The sequence below is a fragment of the Pleurodeles waltl genome, chromosome 9 (genome assembly GCF_031143425.1).
Source record: "Pleurodeles waltl isolate 20211129_DDA chromosome 9, aPleWal1.hap1.20221129, whole genome shotgun sequence".
Classification (NCBI taxonomy): domain Eukaryota; kingdom Metazoa; phylum Chordata; class Amphibia; order Caudata; family Salamandridae; genus Pleurodeles; species Pleurodeles waltl.
The window spans coordinates 961,686,814-961,707,991 of record NC_090448.1 but is presented as its reverse complement, the minus strand read 5'-3'; the positions used below and the strand labels follow the sequence as shown (position 1 = coordinate 961,707,991).

Below are 21,178 nucleotides of genomic sequence, written 5' to 3'. Positions count from 1 at the left end.
TTCTACACTTCTAAATGGGGTGGGTAAAACTGTGAATTTGGCGGACCTACTGAATCACCAATGTATTGCTGTGCCAATCTCTAAACAGCCCCCTGTGTCTTCATCCTTAGATGTCTTGTCATGAAGGGAGTGAAAGAGCTTTATCCCTCAAATTGAGAACATGGTTCCTTAGGAATTAAGTTTTGACACATAGACCTTTCCTCAGAAAACTTCTGACAACAGCCAGGTAATCCTTCACTGCATTCCAATACAAGAGCAAGAGGCTGCTTGCCTGCCACTGAACAATGACAAGTAACATCAGCTTACTGGCAAATTCTGTGAATGTTAACATCCTTTTAATGCCACAGATGCTTATTGGAACAAATACTGGGTAGTCTGTCTCCTAAACCAAGAAGTCCGGCAAAAGACACTTATATCTGATACTTATTCCCTCTAGTAAGGCATGCTTTCTCCCGAGCTTTTGCATGAGACAAGAAGATCTCAGACCTTTTGAATATACATAAAGGCATGCCGGTTTGTTAGATGTTCATTCCCTCCAACACAGCAATCTGTCGCCTTGCTCCAGTTGGTCATTTAGATGAGGATCCTGAAGAATACTTTAATCCTTTTCCTCTGCCATTGCATACAAAACAGGAATACAGTTGTCTCTTTAAAAATATTTTCCAGTCTTGAACTGACATCTCTGTGCCTATCTCCCTCTTGCCCCTTTCTTCTTTTACCACATCTACTTTGGCCTCTTCTAAAATGTCCTTATTGAGGTCCAAGACTAATTTCATAATAATCATATCCTTCACCTCACCTATGAAGATCTTTTGTTGAGGCAATTCTTCCTGGTTACCCTACATGGATGTGATGTAGCACCGACTCAATACCTCCTCTGTTTGGAGGTAGTGTTGTCGAGAAGCCTTAGGTTTAACACAGAGGAGTGCAAGACATCCACAAATACACACAATAGTCAATAAATGAGACACACAACTAAAAAAGGAGATCCACACCAATTTATAAAAATAGTAAGAGAAAACTCGTTCATGTAATTCTTTTCACTTTAAAAAGTGTACTCAGTGCTATTTATGAGTTCTGCAATGATATCTTATGCGAGGAATACACATTCTGCAAACAGGTGAAGTACAACAACTCACAAGACCAAGGATTTCCAGGATTCCAGATGAGTAGTGGGCAAGGTCCAAGGCAGCACCAGCAGTACACCACCGCGGCACAGGGGTGGCCGGGTGCATGGTGCAAAACAACATTGGGTGCCCAATGCGTTTCAATGGAGATAGGTCACTGTGAAAAGAGGCTGCATGCTCTGTCCAGGAGGCTGTTGGGCTGAATCAACAGTGGGGTTCATGCCTCACGAAGCTTGTGCACAGATAGGCACCTTTGGTTCTCTTCTCCATGGCTCAGGGGCAACGGGTGCAGAGGTGTCCTTAGGTGTCAGGTGTTTTTTACCGGAGTGGTCGCAGTGGAATGGGCTCCGTGCAGAGGCTAGAGTCATCGCCGGGTAGTTCAGGAGGGGTGAAACCACAATGGACTAGGACTCCGGAGGGCTAGGGAACCTTGTTGCTACCGATGATCCACTTCAGCTCAGGTCGGAGACAGTGGGTGCAGTGGTGACTCCAGGTGTCAGGTTTTGGTGGTTCCAGAGGCTTCAGAGTCCCTTCTTTGGAGTTTGCTGGAGAACAGGTCCGCGGTTCACTGGACGTCTTGAGTCTTTTTCAAAGGCAGGTAGTTCTCCTGGGTTTCTGGAGTCACAGCTGCAGGACAAGTCAACTTTGGTGCAGATTTTGACGAGGGATGCAGACAGGTCAGTGTGGTTGGTACAAGGTCAGCTGCTTCTATTCTCCTCTTTTGCTTTTGTGGCTCTTGAGTGTTCTTGGTCTAATTAGGTCATCAGGATCAGCATCACTGGTGCTAGGGGCTCCCCTAAATTCTAAATTTAGGGTTGTTAGGGGTGTGTAGGGTAGTAGCCAATGAGCTACTGGCCCTTGAGGTCACTATGCCGGCACAGGAAGTGGGCATAACTGTGTCCCAGAATTCCTAGGTATGCCATCACAAAGAAAATGAAATTTTGTGTCCACCTCGCAGTAGCCCACCTTACAGGTGGTACTAGCCTGGAGTTGGTGCGCCTACCTGACTAGCTAATTTCCCCACCTGTTCAGGTGCCAAGTGGGCGCTGGACATAGGGGGTGGCTTCTTCTCCTGTGAGGGGAGCCAGATTTGCATTTCAAATGCAACGGCCCTATGAGGCTTGATGCCTTAGAAAGGCTAATCAGCAGGTCATCCTGTGGGTGGGGGTGTTACACACTCTCCCCGGACAGGCTTTGGTTCTGGACGTCCTGAGAGTAGAAGGCTCTCACCCTAGGGGACCAGAACAGTGTCTCTGGTGATAGACTGGCAGAAACCAGTCAGCAAGCACACCAGAAGCTCATAGGTTTTCAGGGGGCACTTCTAAGGTGCCCTCTGGTTGCATGTATTGGTAAATCCAGCACTGGCATCAGTGTGGGCTCACTAGTATGAGATGTTTGATGCCAAATATCCCTATCTTCAGTGAAGCCATCATGTAGCTTGGGAACGTGTACTGACCAGTGTCCAGCACATGCATTGAAAATGGCTGTCCTGGCCATTTACTATGTCTGAGAATTGACAAAGACATAGGAGGTGCATATCTGATCCTGCAGATATGTCTTCACATGTAATATAATGCACCCTGCCTTAGGGCTGTGAGGCCTGCTGAAGGGGTGACTTACATATATTGCATGCAGTGTTAGGGGTGTGTGCCATGTTGTATTCTCACTTTTGTCTGCACAAAGACATGCAGCGTACAATGATAGACTGCCATTTGCTTGGTGAGGGGTCCTTTAGGGTGTCTCAATTCGTGCTGCAGCCCTTAGGGACCCTCTTTAGCACCTCAGGCCCTAGGTACCAAGAGTACCGTTTACTAGGGACTTACAGAGGGTGCTAAAGGATTTGCCATTTGGAGAAACAATTGTACTGTTTTGGGGGAAAGAACACTGGCACTTAGGACCTGGTTGGCAGGGACCCAGTGTACTTCAAGTTGCAGAAAATCCCAGGCAAAAAATGGTTGGTACTGCAACAAAAACCCCATTCCCTACAATTATGCCTTGTTCTTTTTCAAATCTATGAAACCCCTGTCATTACACTGTATGAAGGTAACAAGACCATTGTCGACCTGTACTTGGTGCAGGTCAGATGAGGTTACTGTCTCAAAACACACCTTTCCTTTGATTGGAGCTATCAGTATAAGTCCATTTTCTATATTTAATGTTCTGATAAATCTGTGTCAAACATACATGTGAGTTTTTGCCTCTAGATTACAAGCTAAGGCAAGCAGTATCCCCTACTCAGTTAAATATGGGAAATGTTCCTGCACCCGGATACAATTCTACCAGCTGGAAAAGTCAGCTGATAAAATTGCAATTATATTTAGTTGTAGTGCAGCCTGCCTCTAGTCCCCTGTCCCCCGGACACCTTCTAAGGCATTGCAATAGTGTGTAATGCTCTCCCTTGCAGTACCATTTTCTCCGTTCTACTAACCGCCCTCACCTTCATGTTTTCCTCCCCATACCACCTTCTGTATACTTCTGCAACCTCTACGAGAAGGTGGCCGATGTGACAGTGTAACCCCATGCTATTGTGAATTCCTTGCAGAATTCTTCCCAGTAAAACTAGGTCCACACAGTTGCTCTCATTTGTGGAGTTTAACTTATAATACAGTAGTTTTAGTGGAGCAGAGAAAATTAAGGGCCAACTGGTCGAGAATGAACCACAACAGCAAACAAGCATTAACAGAGTGAATAGATCTTGCCTACGATAGCTCTTGCCTTTGGCAATATTTTGTAGCTATGCCTTTCTTAGGCATTGCCCGTCTTACGAGCCAAGTACAGTACGCTTGAGCAAGAGTAGCACTGAAGAAATACAGTGGAATCGAAGCACAGCAGGAATCCAGGCAGTTAGGATGCAGAGGTGGGTGTAGATTGTGGTAATAATCCATGCAGCACACCAAGACCACTGCTGTACAGCAGCATAGATGCTTTGCAGTTTGGCCAAACTCATTTTAAAAAAAACACTATGCCAGGGCTAATGCACTTTTAAAAAAAAATGCATTAGCGCTGGATGCATCCTAGTCCTTCTTATATTAATATTATTATTATTTCTTTTTTTAGCCCCGATACTATACAACATGGCTACAAGTCATTGCCAAAGTCGGCAATATCCCTGCTGTACAGCATGGTCAAAAGGTAATGGCAGAACCAGCAGTCTCAAAGGAGAGATCTATTGACTTTGCCAATGCTTGTTAGGTCTCAGAACAACACCCCTGTGATTCGTAACAAATCAGTTAATCTCCCCATGCGGAAAAATAAAAACATTATTTGACATTTAGCAGAAAATCCTCTCACATAAAGAAAGCACTTGCGCCCAGCTCCATGTCTTAGTGAAAATACATTTGGAAGCAGATAACATCTGTTATCACAATAAACATCCATTCCATTGGAGAAAAAAGCTTCTATGAAGCGTTTGTGGCATAATAAAACATAATTATAAATGGCAAGATGTTAAACAATGACAACAGGCCAGAAAGAAAAATAAAAGTAGTACCTACATCACAGCTCGATCAGCAGAAGGACAGCAAGCAAGCTGAAGCAATCAGTACTTGGTCCATGATCCAGCTGAAAGAAGAGGAAGTTAAGCCAGTACATGCTGGCCAATTAGAAAGCAGCAAATAGGAGTGACAAGGAAGCCAGCGAGTGTTAAGCACTGGGCGGGCTGCAAGTCCCTTGTTGTATACAATATCTTTCTAGCACGCGAGAGCACATGCATTGCATGCTATGTTGGAGGCAAGACCTAATAAATGCAAATCAAATTTAGGTTTGCTACAGAAATCTATATAATCTTAAAAAGGTCAATGAAAAGATGAATAAAATGTCTTGAAATGTACCTTATTATTACCAAGTTTATTAGACTATTACAGTTTTTATAAGCATACGTTTAAAATAAATTAAAATAATTGTTTCATGAAATAAAAAATAAGCATAGTACTACTCTGTAAAATACCTTTGAAATAAATAGCTGATGCTAATGCCATCACCACATTTGTAATAGTACTATAATATTGCCTTAAACCAAAGATCACAAATAAATTTGATGCAACTGGAAATAGTTAGCATGAATGTTTGAAACTGGGTTACTGGTTGACTGGAGTAAGAAGAAGTAATATGTGAATGAAATAGTTCTGACTCATCAATGAATATTTACATTCTGTATTCCTTTCTAAATTATCTCTAATCCAATTCTTGAAAGAAAGATTGATAAGCCCCTATTCTTTAAAAAAAATCTGTCTAAGCCTGGGGGCCAGAACAGCTAACGAATAATAAGATATGCCTATGTTGCTTTTGGTATGTACAATTGGTTTAATGATTTTGTAAGGGGTAGTCTTCAATGCCATCATGGAGGGGATGTCCATCCACTACACCTGGGCTGGGGCGGAGATTATCCCCATTTATAAAAAAAGGCTCCCTCGGTTACCCACTAATTATGGGCATATCAGCCTGATGGACGTGATACAAAAATTATTTTAGAAAGGCTTCAGGTTTGGATGGATGACAATAATGTTTTCAGCCCCTTCCAGGCAGGTTTTCGACAGTGCACCTCCATTATTGATCACGTTTTTAGACTTCAGTTTTATACTAGAAATCAGTGATCTTAAAGCAGTGGTCTCCAACTTTTTAATGCTGCGCCCCCCCCACCCCTGTTGAAAACTAAAAATCATTGGGCCCCCCCCTCAGAATTTTTCACAATTATTTTATAAAGATGGTAATGTTTAAATATGTCTAGACCAATTTAAACATTGCAGTTAAGTACTGTTACCTTTTTAAAAATGCAATAACATGCTTCTGCTTATAACAAAGCCCTGTAATCTGTATAATGCGCCTGCCCCCCTCCCCCCCACCCCTCCTGGGATCACTTGAGGCCCTAGGGGGGCCCACCCTGCAGTTTGAAGACCTCTGTCTTAGAGGGTAGTAGCCTTTATTTGATTTTTGAAGATTTGTGCTCTGCATTTGATTTGGCCCCCAGAAATACCTTATGGTGGGTTCTGATGGATATGGGAGTCCCCCCTATTTTTGCCATATCATAGAAAGGCTCCATAAGGGGAACTTTGCTATGGTACGCTGTGGCAAATTGGGAGAACTTTCTGAACCCTTTTCTGTTAGAAGGTGGGTTAGACAAGGCTTGTGCTGGCACCAATATTATTTATTTTGTATATCAATGGCTTGGTTGATTTGCTGACTAATATAAATAATAATGCCCCTAGGTTGGCATCAGTCAAGGTGCCGGTTCTGATGTTTGCCGATGACACCATTCTTTTATCGAAGTCCCCTATGGGCATACAAACGTTTTTGGACGTTTTTTATGCCTTCTGTATGGAGAGGGAGTTAGAAATAAATGGGAGCAAAACTAAATGTATGTTTTTTAATCCATTATATACTACTCACTCAAATCCCACCCTGAATGGGGCCCCACTTGAGAGGGTTTCTATATTTGATTATTTTGGGGTCACTCTTAATGAGCTTATGGATTGGTTTCCACGTATGTTTAGATAATGACTCAGGTTGGCCCAATACACTGGTGGGCTCTCTAAAGTGTAAAGGGGGTCTTTTTTCAAGCCAATTAGTCTCACTGTTCAGATCTATAAATCACAAGCTTTGGGGCAACCATGTATGGGGCTGAGCTATGGGGCCATAAAGCCGCTAACTGAGTTCATGCAGTCTAAAAATAGTTTTATCATGCAGTTGCTGAATCTTCCACCTAGCACCCCCATGATCCCCCTTAGGCTTGATCTGAGCATGAGGCCCTTATTGCAGGACATTGGCCTTAGGCCTCTTCTCTATTAGAGGAGGATATGGGCTACACCTGAATTAATTTCTTACAGACTGGCTCTAGAGAAGGTACTAGGGATATCTGGGGTGGGCAGATTCCCCTGGTTACAATATGTCAAGGAAACCTTGTGTGGTATGGGTAAACCGGGCTTGTTGGAGAACCCCGTCAGAACCTCTTGAAAGTGGAACTTACTAAGTGTTACAGGGACCATAAGTGCATGTCTCTTTTAACAAACTCTTCATTAGGTGCCTTGACTTCAAGATTTATAGGCGTCAAAGAATATTATAGCATAGAATTCTTCCACGACTAAATCCATCTGGCGTTAGCCAGGAAGTTATACATACAGTTTAGATACGGCTCCCTACCTTTGTGTACATTCACCAGAAATTGGTGCAACGGGAGCCGCACAGAAGACAAGGCTTGTCCATCTCATGGCCAAGCAGATGAAACAGAGTCTCATGTCCTCTTTTTTTGTCCTGTTTATAAGAGACCTAAATATCAATGGATAGTTCAAGTCTGTTGCAACATTGGTTTATTACATTGTTTTGAAGCTTTTAGAATTCTTAAAACGGATACTTACCAACCTATTGCCCATACTGTGTCCAGATATCCATTTAGGATCTGGTGTTTGCGGAAACGGGTATTGCGACATCTTGCTTTAGGCTATTTACAATTTTTACGATGGTTTTAAAATTTTGTTGTTTAAATTGTATGTTTTTAACTGGTTTTTCAGATTCAAAAAGTTTTTTGTGATGTTCTGGAACTTGTCCTGGTGCTCGAACATTGTGTTTTGGCTTAACGTAACACTTAAATGTACTTTTATGGTCTTGTGTGTCGTAAAAAAGTTTTATCATATCAGTTTTGTAACTCTTACATAATTCAATCCAGCTTGCCCAAGAAAAGCAATTATTATTATTATTATTATTATTATACTGGAACAAAAAAATAACACATTACAGCACAGTACTGCAACACATTAAAAGATTAATAAATAACTTTTCAAAAGTAAAATATATTAAATTAAGTTATAATTATAGTCATTTAAAATAATTTTAAGGAAATCCTACCTTCACTACTAATTTTATATTCAATTATAACTTAGTAAATATTTAAACTTATTTTTTTTTTAAGCATTTCACTTTTTTATTAAGAGACTAAACATTTTACTTGTTTATATTTAAAAATAAAAATGTAAGGATACAAATACATTGAATATGACTTTTAGCACTTAGAATAAAATATATATGGATATGTATATGTAAATAACCAAGGTCAAACATAGAATCTCTGAAGTAATATCTATTACAGTACATTTAAAATTTAACTGTCGTCGTTAGAGAAGAGACAAAATGGTTGAACATTATCAATGCTAGCTTTATATGTCTTGCGCTAAACTGGACAAAATGAAGAATAATTACATTCGAAAATGGGATATAAACTTCAAAGGAATCATGAATTCGCAATGGCTATGTCAGAGAAAGAAAACCAGGAGCGTGGAAAGCAATGCCAACCTTTATCTAATATAACTATGACAAAATGTATAGAATGTAGGCTCTTTGTAAAGGGCACATTACAAAGTGTACAGGATTAATTTTAACCTGTCTTCAGGGTAGAAAATGCATTTGAGTATATATGATATATTTACTTTACCTCAACATTAGTTCTTTTCAATAGTTGAGAAACATAGAAATACTTTATCAGAATTAAATTAAATCCTCTGTACTAAAATATTGGGATACTGGTAGCCATGAGTGTTAAGGAGAATGCATATTTCTCAAGCTTTGAACATGAGTGTTAATGGACATGAATAGTAGATGTTAAAGGTTCAAGAATTTACTTCATGAAAATAACTTTGCCTAGATACAGAACTGAGACATACTAGATTGTGACACTGCAAAATTAAAAGTTGCTAATAGGATAAAAGATAGAGGTTTTTTTCTAGTAGAAAACAGAAGATTTTTTGTGTGCACCGACGGGAAAGAGTTAACTCCTACCACCCTTTAGTGAGATTTTATACTCTTTGAAAAAAATGTATGTCAATTTAGTGTTGAGGTCTAATTCTATCGTGGCACTTCTTTTCTTTTTAAGTTTGGATATAGTATAGCAAGCTTAAATTAATTTTCAATGTTTGTGCGCTTTTTGCATTTGCTATGGGTGTGGAAGGAATGTAGGGTCCAGGACAACAAGTGTTCATTTGCATTTTGTCAACTGGAACAAGTAGGCTCAGCTACTGCAGAACACACCTTTTTGAAGGCCAATTTACAGTCCCACAAGATGTACCTATGATCTGTGAAAGAGGACTGCTGTCTGCTGCTAAAGCAAGATGTGTATCCATATGTATATGTTGTTGAAACTTTAATATATGATTTATTATTACAGAAGCCTTTACTATTACGTTGCGTGCTCTAAGGCAATGCAGCAAGGTATGAGCTCAGCTGGTATCACTGACAGTGGTTCCAATATAAAAGCATGCACACATGATCGCAAAGGTTAAACATTTGAAGATATTTATAATGTCCCTGATTATATGCAAATACATGCAAACACATGAAAGTAAGGCTTCCAGCTCCTTTCCAAATAAAATATGTACAAAAAAGGCAACTTACAAAAAAGTTTTCCAAAACATTTGTGAAACTTTAAATATAATTTCTCTGAGGTATCAATTCATAAAACGTGTTTGATGCATGTCTTTTTTTTTTTTTAAGAAAGCCACCTAAGTGCACTCACAAGTATATGTCCTTACATTAATGCATATTTACAGCTTTCAGAAATTCACAAAATGTTATAGAAGTAGGCCTCAAAACCGTACAAGCAAACATTTGTGCTATAAATGTTCTCGTTACCAAATATGCGCACATGTATTTGCTCACTTAAAAATCTACTGAATAATTGCAGATTCACTTTCCCTACACCTGTTTTCCCACCATACTCTTGCCTTTATCAGGAGTACATTTCCAACCTATTCCATTGTGGAAAAAGATGGGACAGTAATTGGTGAGTACCAAACATGGAAATTTGTTGGTATGCACAGACTCATAAGGCATTCCAACGCTGGAAATACCACTTTCCCATACTTCCAGCCCCTGCATGGCCCCTATTATAAGCTGCATTCGATTTGTCTGGGTGTGAAATGCACACCTGTAAAAAAAAAGTATTGTGTGGTAACATCCCATTAGTACCAGGCTATCACAAGTTTATCTCCGTCGGCTAGGGAATAAGTGGGCGGAATTGCTCACAGTATTTCCTTTTCTTTGGGTATTATTGCTCACATGTACCAACTGCTCTAGGCTGGTCATACACCTGAGTGGAGGGCTGCGACAGGGTAAGGGAGAGGAGGGAGGGTGGGGGAGAGGATAGGGAGGGCTTTGTGGGGAGGGCAGGTGGAGTGTAGTCTGGCAAGGGAAATCTGGGTCCAGGAACAAGGGCCCACTCATGATTGACCAGTATTCCATGCAGGAATTATGCCCCACTCAACACATATTACGGGCATATATACGTTTACAGAAAGGTGGCATAGTCAGAACCTTGCTGAAATCCAGACCCTGATATAACATGAGCCCTGATATACTCAAGGAACATATTAGGGCTTTTATATAATGATAATTCTGCCATAATTTGTCACCACTCTGCACAGCACTAAAAGGGGCAAGTAGATTTTTTACAGGGCAAGCAAACTTTGGAAGAATCACATCCCTTGTACAAGTAGATATTTTATGAAGTTCCACACACCTGATCTGGTGTTAATTTGTTCATGCGTTTTAGAAGGATGATTCCCTGGGTCATCTAATATGCCTTTTCATGTCTACTTGCATTAAAACAGTAGCATTCCCCTCAGGTTCCAGCAGCGTCATGCTCTTCTGAGTATCACATGAAGTTAAGGAGGTATTTCTCTGTCAGAGAAGATGCAAAAGGCTAATCCTGCCACCTCAATCACTTCATGTACTTTTGGCTCTCCTTTTGTGTTGGTTCCATCTTAAACTATTTCATGTTCTGCCACATATTCCCCTGCCAAAAAGTCCTTTTCTGCATAAAGGAAACATTTTACTGTGATAGAGAATGGGTTGTTTAGTGCATAATTGCCAGTGAGGAACTTATGACCAATTCAGGAGACCTGCTCATCATAAAGGTTGCATCAAGTGTGAGATCCTCCTTTAAGAGGATCTGAGCTCCAACTTGCATGGTCCTTGCAAAAGCTAAAATCTTGGCCCAAGCCCCTGTAATCACTTTGGGCTGGAGTGCTTTTACCGCATGATGAGTGAGGAATAGAAGGGTCATTTGATTTTGACTCTTTGGAGAACACAGCTGGAGGCTGGTCATTGGAGAAATCCAGGTAACTGGCTGGAAAGGTTGATTTTTCGTAAAACTCTTCTCGCAGAGAGGTCGAGGGCACTGCTGGCTATCTAATTCAGCAAGCACGTGTGACATTCCAGCTCCTGCTACAAGAAAGGTAGCTCTCATCATTCCTTTCTCACACGCTTGAAGTTGCACCACCATTCACGTTTGCCCTTATGGAGCTTGCTTTTCTAGAACCAACTCTGACAGTATACTTCACTCCGGGATTGGTGAAGACTTACACAGTATACACCATAAGTGTATTAAATCCATATTAAAAGGATATTCCTAAATAATCCAACTAGGTTTTGATTTTGGCTAGTCAGCCTGTCACTTCTTTAATTATGGTAGACATGAAATAAGTTCTTAACTGAGCTAGGATTTCCAGGAGCACTAGGCATAGAAAGTGTGACTCTGAACCTTAATAGAAAATGTTTTATATTTTTGTCAGTGATGTTAAAGATCAGACAACGAGGTCTATATTCAAAGCAGTGTTCTTGAGTTCGGGCAAATATGGCTCCCTTAGTTGCAATTTCCTTTATTTGTGGTGGGAAGGTCAGTCTGAAAGCAGCTGGTCGCTAAACCATGAACTGCACAAGTAAACAATAGATTCCTTTGCTTTTCGCGGACAGGATACTTGCAGTGACGTTTGGCATATCATTGTTGTTGTAGGTGGTGATGTCATATGAGATTTATCAATGAAATACATTTATTTGTGAGGTGATGAACTCTGAATTGGCAGTGATACATTTGCATAATGGTTTTAATGTGGTGCATTTTGGAACCTTCTAGGTTAGCAATATAATGCTAGTATACCTTCAACAGATGATTTCTCATTGGATTTGTATGTGTTTTTTATTAGCAATGGACTTACTTTGGTTGCAACGGGATACTGTAATCCTCTAAGCTCAATTCTTCTCTATAAATCAGATGGGCTTTCTAATTATAAACCATAAGAAATTAAAATTATACTTCCTCAAGAAACATGGACGACAGTCTTTGCCAGCAAACCTTGTTTAATGCATTTGTGCATTGCGCATCGTTCAGCAGCCGTGGTGGTACATTATCTATTATACTCAAATACAATTTCAATGATCTCCAGCTTCTCATTTCAAGTCTTCCAATAGTAAGCTTTTCAAAGACAATCCAGCTGGGAATCGAAAATTGAGACCTATTGACATGGTAAATAGAGCTCATAAAATCCTTTCCAAAATTACCACTAACAAAATGGCAGCAGTGGTACACAAACTAGTTTACCCTCTGATTAGTGATAGCCAATACACACTTTTTAGCGGAGGCAATGGACTTCTACTGAAAATCTAGTGTTGTGCCTGCTATCACTTTATTAGGCGCAAGTAAGGCACCTTGTGACTTGGACCTTTCTATTTGCAATTTTGGATTGTGACGACCTTGATTTCTCAGTTAATTCGCTCGCTCTGTTGCCACTCAGAAGAAAATATATTTATCATTAATAGTCTCTCTAGGGTACTAGAACTTGCCACAGGTATCAAGCAGGGCTGCCTAATGCCCCCCATGTTGTTTACTTTTCTTATTGAGCCATTTGCAACATAGATTATGAAATCCAAATAAAAGGGAAACCAGTTAAGGAAATAAGGTCCTTGAAGAGATGTCTGTAATCTGAGGCTTGGGAGACGATTGGCCACAGCTTGGAATTAAAGCAAGAGAATAGTTCTTGATGGAAAGTCCTAGCAGTAACGTGGTTGAGGTATAATGTTTCAGAAGCATTGATTCAAGCATTTCTGTCACTTTTACACTGTTTTGTGGAGGTTGAAATACGATCTAGGTTTTAGATGGCCGTGGACACATGCATGAAAATAAGTTAAGGAGCCTAAAGATTGAGAAAGTATTTACCATGTTATATTGAGAAATAAGTGAATATGTGCTAGGTTGATGGGCCAAGAATTCCTCTGTTATGGTTTATGTATATGGTTGAAAATTGTATAATAGGACCAACAAGTTAGGATATTTACTTTGGTTTCTCCATATGGACTCCGGTCAGCCACTGGCAAAGAGGTTCATTACACATGTTGCAGCGTTTTAACAAACTATGTCTTTGCCTTAGAGGACAACTCCATATGAAACATATCTGTTTTCCAAGTTTGTGGTCACATTTGAAAGATTTTTAGACCTAAATTGAAAACTGTGTCTCGAGAAATATTGATCTCAAACTCAAATTTTATTTTAAAGCAAAACCTGAATCCAGTGAAAGAGGCTGCCCTAAGACACAACGTTGCTATTTTCCAAGCGGAGCAGCCAAAACTGAATAACAATGGAGTAAAAAAGTTGACATCTTACCCCCCTGTTAAATATCAATCGGTTTTTCCGACGCCTGCGCCAATTGGAAAACTTCCCGTACTGCAAACCATGAAATATTTAGAGACGAGCAACAAGGTATTAGGCTTTTACTTTACTCTCTAAATTATTTTTTTTCTTGCATTAATCTGAACATGTATAATTTCTTTAACAGTCTGATATCCTGCAAGACACACAGCCTTCCGTGCAACAGTTCTATTTGCCTTCTCTACCGAGGAAAGAGGGTCGATTTTAAACTGAACATTAAACCATTTTTCTTTACCAAATAAATACGGACAACTAAGACGTGCGGAACTCAACCACTAGAACGAAGCAACTATGTCTTCCATGATATCACACCAAATACATGAACATAAGAACATTGTGGGAGCGGTTACCAATACAGAGTCCCAGTTGAAACTTTGGAGAATGAATGTATACAAACTAGATGATAACTGTATTGGTCGGATTATGGTTGGATTACTGGCCTTTTCAGTTAAATTTAACATTTGCTTTAAACATGTGAGAATAATACATATTGTGGCGATCCAGATTGAAGACTGAAAAAGTCCAAGCAAGAGCTTGACACCAAATCTACATCATATACTTTATGACATAAGGAAAGACTCCTTCACTTTGAAGCACATGAAAATGCACTTTATATGAAGCTCATGAACATTTTTTTAGGTCTGTGTTTTTTAAACTATTGATTGTATTTTCTACTGTGGCATTTTGTACAACAATTCGAATGAAAGATTTTTGCTTTTTTTATATTGAGTAGTAAAATAAGTGGATAATCGTATTTCATATTATGTTATTTATGACTTCAGTTTGTTTAACTTGAAATTGCTCACAATATGTTTGTGATAGATTTTAAATACAGAATTTTCAACAAACTTTAAAGCTTTACTATAAAATCCTTCAAAATTTTGTAACCAAGAGTGGGTCTGTTGCTTTTAGAATTTTTCATCGAGACTTATGCTTTGATTTGGTATATTTTCTGTCAGTTGTTTCTCTAAGGCAATTACTTCATGCTGTTTTGACTTGGTGCCACTCTTTTTGGAAGATACAGTTCACACGACGATAAGCTGTGATGTACACACACAACATGATATATCTATAATTATGAGAACCGACCATTGACCGTAATGAAGTGTGTATTTATTATTCTAACTGTACACGCCCTTTGATAGTCGGGAAGGTTATAAACCAGACCGAGGCAAATATAACTGCACTTTTAGTTTTTTGATGTACTCGCTCAAAACTAACTAAACACACTACGGGGACCGGTCCTCCTAACCATTGCTCCTCACAAGGATAGTGTTTGTCTGGAACTAACAGTGTTTACCCACTGGCCGTCAGAGCGTGAGCTCTACACACACACACACACACACACACACACACACACACACACTGATCAGAATTCCGTATTTTATAATTAAGATCAAGGTAATGATTTCTGCAAAAATAGAATAATCAGAACACTGACAAAGTTTGACAGTTTATGTCTTTACTGCAGACCTTCATTTATATTGACATGCTGTATGTCATTGAAACTAATTGATAACATTGCCAGTGAATTATTGTGTTATATTCTGTTATGTTTACAGAGCAGTATACATCCATGCTTCATTGGCCTGCATCAGAAATACTTTTATTCATTCAGTTATTGTACATGTAACAGAAATAGTTTTTTGTATCTGAAATATTCTTGAAAAATGTCCATTTGCAATTTACTTGTGTAAGAAAATAAATGTTGGTAATGTTTCCAATTTTTTTATATAAAAACTTTCAAACGCTTATAGTTATTGACAACATAGGGCAAGAAGCTTAATTTATCAGTCTAAAATTCAGTGGAATATCAAGCCTCCTTCTTTTTAGTTGCTGCACTAGGGCCAGATATGCAGCCTTGTGACAGGTGCCACTGTGGTTCCCAATATGAGATGTTGTTCTTTTGCTCTTTCCACCTACATTCTGTAAGCATCTCAACATTCAGTACACCCTTTTCTGATGAATGACAGACATGCTCTGTTTTGATTATGTTAGGCACTGCGCCATTATATTTTTGGTACGTGGGATATTGTTCCAGTATGATGTTTTGTGAGAGCCTAATGCTTGGGTTATCCCACAAAAGCCTGGAATTAAAAGCTAGGTGATTTGGTAAAGGATGATTTATCCCGCTGCCCTCTAAACTGAGGTAGCTCACTCTGCTCATGCTGTGGGTATCTTGATGGTCTGTATGCCACTATCTGAAAAAATATATCTAGTGGAGTAGAGGACACTTAGAAGAGGTGGAACAAGGCATCTTCAGCTTGATGATGAAACACTTGACATTTCGCATGGGTAGGAGGAAACTTTTACCGGATGAAATGCAGCAGTGGACAACTGGTGCCTACCAAAACCCTTATAAACTGCTTCAAATAATAAACAGAAGACGGTAGTACTTATCTGACTGATGACAACAAACAGAAGAGGGAGAATGTTGGAACAAGGTGGTTAAATGGGTTAGAGAGGGCATTTCTTGTGTTATTATTCTTATTACGTTGTAAGGTTCTTGGACGTGTTGCAGGAATGGCATAATATACAGAGTATCAATAATACCATTCTGATGGATACAACTACCTGTGGATTCCTCACCTAATGAATTCTCCCATGGCGCCAGCATTCGACGGAAATCTTCTTCCTAGTCTCTGCACGTCGACGAGGACGTCACTCTAGCCCACGCGACGCCGTCTGACGTCATACAGGCAATAAGAGGTCCTCGACGACGTGCCGACGTCAGTTCCCTTTTTTCCGTGCATTCGAAACAGTTATCTTCGAGGGAGCAACTGTTACTTTTGTGGTTACAGTGTATTTTTGCTGCGTAGTCTTTCGCTGTGGTAATAATGTCGCAGAGAAAGTCTGGATTCAAGCCTTGTCGTGAGTGTGGAGGCAAGATGTCAGTGACGGATCCTCATTCCGACATCCTTTAGTGTTTGAGCTCCGACCACGACGTCTCGACTTGTGATTCATGCCAGCACATGAATCCAAAAGCCCTCAAGGAACGTGAGGCGAAGCTGTTTATGGCAAAATCGAAAAAGGAGAAGCATCACAAGAAGTCTTCTTCGCCAAGACATCGGCGTCATCGAGACTCCCGGCGCCGTAGAGAATCTCGGCGTCATTCAAAGGAGACTAGTTCCAGGTCTTCGGATCAGCGCCGAAGGACATGGGAGATCAGTCCCACGGTTACGCCGCATCCTTCGATGCCGTTGCCCTCTCCGGCGTCTCCGACTTCACCTGGACAGGCGTCGGTGATTGAGGTATTGGAGCCTCAGGTGTTAACTCCGGCGTCGCAGACGTTGAGGCCGGCGTCGGGGTCGCCTCCGAGACAGGCACCCCAGTATCCGGCTTTTCCCACCCCCTGGAGCCGATAGTTCCGCATTCTTGAATGCGATGTATGCCATCTTCCAACAGATGGCTCCAGGGGGTGCTCCGGCTGGGCCTTTGGCCTTTTCATTGGGTGATCCTGCGCCTCTTCGGCCGGCACCCTTTATGCCCTTTCTCCCTTTTGGGAACGTGGGCTCGGCGCCGGTGTCGGCGCCGGTGGCCGCTCCGGTGGCTTCAGAGGGATTGGCCCCGGGGATTTCCATCCCGTCGACGTCGGGATTTCGGCCTGTGACTCCGGTGGGTCCATCTGCTTCGACTGCTCTTTCGTCGGCGCCGAAGTTACCTGTGGCGCCGGATGCGGCGTCGGTGGCTTCTGAAGATCGGCGCCGATCTTCGACTTCGGCGGAGGCATTGTCGAGGAGCAGGAGTACCAACGAGCCCTGGAGGAAGGAGAGCTAGAGGACTCGGGTGATGGGCTGTGTGGTCTGGAGTCGGCCAGTGGGCTGGACACTTCCCCCTAGTGGGATCTTTCGTCTCCGGGAGAATATACTGAGGAGGCTGCTTCCTTTCACGCAGTGGTACGGAAGGCAGCTAGTTTTTTGGACCTGCCTTTGCCGGTGGTGGAGGCTAAACAAAACCTTCTAACAGAGGTGCTACATCCGGCCTCAGCTGCGGCGGAGCCTCTTTTGCCATTTAATGACGCTCTGCTGGATCCGGTGTTAGAGGTGTGGAAGAGGCCGGCATCTTCCCCAGCAGTTCACAGAGCCGTGGCCAGGAGGTATCGGGCGGCTCCAACTGACCCTGGTTTTCTGTCTAGGCACCCTACGCCGGAGAGCTTGGTGGTGCAGGCCTCCTGTTCATCCAAGTCAGCGCCTGGTTCTTTCCCGACGGTGCCTGGGGACAGAGATTCAAAGAAACTGGAGGCGCAGTCCAAGAAGATTTTTTCGTCCTGCAGTCTGGCATTGAAGGCCACCAACGCAACCTGTATCCTGGGGAGGTATATTCATGCTCTGATGGATGACATTTCCTCATCATTTACAGAGCTTCCCCAGGGTCTTTTGGATTTTGTTTCAAATGCCCAGGCTGCTGCGACCCAGATTATCCAGACTGGACTGGATACGACCGACTCGGTAGCCAGAGCAATGGGCACAACTGTGGTGGCAAGGAGGCAGGCCTGGCTCCGTAACTCGGGCTTTTCTGCGGATGTACAGTCCACATTGTTGGATCTCCCGTTTGATGGGGACAAGCTGTTTGGAGCCAAGGCTGATTCGGCCTTGGAACGTTTTAAGGAGAGCAGGGCCACGGCTAAGTCATTAGGGCTCCAAGCTCCTTCTTCCACGGCCTCTTCCAGATTTTTCAGGAGGTTTCGTGGATTTGGGCGTGGCTCTTCCTCCTCTTCCTTTCCGGGAAGATATCAGCAACCTGCCTCTTCCCATCCCTATAGATCTTTTAGAGGGAGAGGTAGGGTCCGCACCAGAGGAGCATCTCAGCAGCACTCTGCCTCTTCCTCATCCTCTGGCGGGGTGCAGCAGGGGAAGCAGCCTTAGGCTTCCACCATTTCCCACTCACTCCTCTCCTGTAGGGGGAAGATTACAGCATTTTCTCACCAAATGGAAGACTGTTACAACGGACACTTGGGTTCTCAGTATTGTGGGAAAAGGCTACACCCTTCCCTTTCGGGAGTTCCCGCCCCTCATCCCGCCCCTCCCTTCTTATTGTTCAGAAGAACACCTCCTGTTGCTAGAACAGGAGGTACAAGCCCTCCTTTCAAAGGGCGCGGTGGAGTTGGTCCCAGAGCAGGAAAGGGGTCGAGGATGTTACTCAAGGTATTTCCTGATTCCCAAGAAGGATGGTCGTTTGAGACCAATCCTGGACCTGAGGATCTTGAATTGGTTCCTCAAGCAGGAAAAGTTCAAGATGCTGACCCTAGCACAGGTGCTTTTGGCGTTGAACAAGGAAGGCTGGATGGTGTCTGTCGACTTGCAGGATGCTTACTTTCATATCCCGATACTCAAGTCACACAGGAAGTATCTCCGGTTTGTGGTGGGATCGCAGCACTATCAGTTTGCGGTCCTTCCGTTTGGTCTTACTTCAGCACCTCGAGTCTTCACGAAGGTGATGTCGGTGGTTGCGGCAGAACTCAGAAGGAAGGGGATAGCAGTATTCCCTTACTTGGACGACTGGTTGATCAAAGCCAAGTCCCCGGAGCTTGTGTCGCATCATCTGCAGTCAACAACCCAGTTGTTGTTCGACCTGGGTTTTTCGGTGAACGAGCCCAAATCTCACCTAGAGCCCTCTCAGCGCCTCCTGTTCATAGGGGCAGTACTGGATACAACATTGGGTCGGGCCTTTCCTCCGCCTCAGCGGATTCAAGATATTCAGGATTTGGTTCCAATGTTTCGAAATGGAGCGGTAGTTCCAGTCCTCAAGGTCCTTCGTCTGCTCGGTCTGTTTGCCTCCTGCATTCTGTTGGTCACGCATGCTCGCTGGCACATGAGGGCTCTTCAGTGATGCCTCCGAAGGCAGTGGTCTCAACACAAAGGGGATCTAGAGAGTACTGTCAAGATCTCCAGAGATGCTGCTGTGGATTTGAAGTGGTGGATTGCAAGCAACAATCTTTCACAAGGAAAGCCGTTCCAGCAGTCGCCACCAGTGGCCACAGTCATAACGGATGCTTCCACTCTAGGGTGGGGAGCTCATCTGGGGGATCTGGAGATCAAAGGCCTTTGGTCTCCAGAGGAACAGATGTTTCACATCAATCTGTTAGAGTTACGGGCTGTACGTCTGGCTCTCAAGGCCTTCCTACCTTCCCTTCGTGGTCAGTCGGTACAGGTCCTAACGGACAATACTACCACGATGTGGTACATAAACAAGCAGGGAGGAGTGGGGTCGTACCTTCTCTGCAGAGAAACTCTTCGACTATGGTCCTGGGCAAAGGACCATCAGATTTGCTTGATAGCAAACCATCTGGCCGGAGTCTTGAACGTGCGTGCGGACAGTCTCAGTCGCCAATTCTCGGCAGACCACGAGTGGCGTCTCCATCCAGATCAAGTCCGTTTAATCTTCCAGAGGTGGGGGTTTCCTCGGGTAGATCTGTTTGCCACTCGAGAGAACGCGCATTGTCCGTTATTCTGCAGCCTCCAGTATCCGATGCAGGGAGCGTTGGGGGACGCGTTTCAAATAACCTGGTGCGGCCAGTTGCTTTACGCGTTTCCTCCCATACCCTTGATTCCTCGAGTATTGAGGAAGATTCGCCAGGACCGGGCTCTAGTCATCCTAATAGCTCCGGATTGGCCAAGGAGGGTATGGTACTCCGACCTTCTCCAACTCTCAATGTGCCCTCCGCTCCGTCTCCCTTTCAGGGCAGACCTCCTCTCGCAGTCGCAGGGGCAGGTTTTACACCCCAACCTCCAGAGTCTGCACCTACATGCCTGGAGATTGAACGGGGCAACCTGAGTTCCTTCTCTCTCTCCCGCCTGAGGTAGTGGATGTTATATTAGCGGCCAGGCGACACTCCACTAAATCTATCTACGCTAATAGATGGTCTAAATTTGTTGCGTGGTGTGGAGAGAGGCAGATTGATCCTTTGCATGCTCATATATCGGACGTTTTGTCTTTTGCTCTGTCTCTAGCGCAGAAAGGTTGTGCAGTGGCTACCATTAAGGGTTATTTATCGGCCTTGTCAGCCTTCATATGTCTTCCAGACCAACCATCTTTATTTAAATCCCCTATTGTTATCAGATTCTTGAAAGGTCTTCTAAATAAATATCCTCCAAAGCCATTCGTTATGCCGCAATGGGATTTGTCCTTGGTCCTGACTTTCCTTATAGGGTCCCCTTTTGAACCTATGCATTCTTGCCCCTTAAGGTATTTGGTTTTAAAAACAGTCTTCCTGATAGCTATAACATCAGCAAGGAGAGTGAGTGAGTTGCAGGCCTTATCAGTAAAGCCCCCTTATACAACTTTTTATGGGGATAAGGTGGTGTTGAGGACCAAGGCTGCTTTCCTCCCGAAGGTTGTTTCACCTTTCCATTTGGCTCAGGCAATTACTTTGTCCACGTTCTATCCTCCGCCTCATCCTTCCAAAGAGGAAGAAAGACTGCACCGTCTGGACCCAAAGAGGGCGTTGAGCTTCTTTATTGATAGAACAAAGGATTTCAGGCTGGAGGATCAGCTGTTTATTGGATACGTGGGCAAGAGGAGAGGAAAGGCAGTCCACAAGAGAACACTATCCAGGTGGGTTGTTCTTTGCATTAAAATCTGTTACTCT

General features: G+C 42.7%; 1 protein-coding gene across 2 annotated transcripts in view; it reads left to right on the top strand.

Annotated features, from left to right (window-relative positions):
- The window catches only part of MOK (MOK protein kinase), a 401,862-nt gene extending 386,538 nt beyond the window's left edge, over positions 1-15,324 (top strand). The window contains exons 11-12 of one of the 2 annotated variants that reach the window (XM_069208354.1): positions 13,438-13,641; positions 13,718-15,324. In XM_069208354.1, the coding sequence (XP_069064455.1) occupies positions 13,438-13,641; positions 13,718-13,798 (285 nt within the window). In that variant the 3' untranslated portion in view covers positions 13,799-15,324. The remainder of the gene's footprint in view (positions 1-13,437; positions 13,642-13,717) is intronic. The other variant, XM_069208353.1, reaches the window with a different exon arrangement.
- Positions 15,325-21,178: the final 5,854 nt, after the last annotated feature.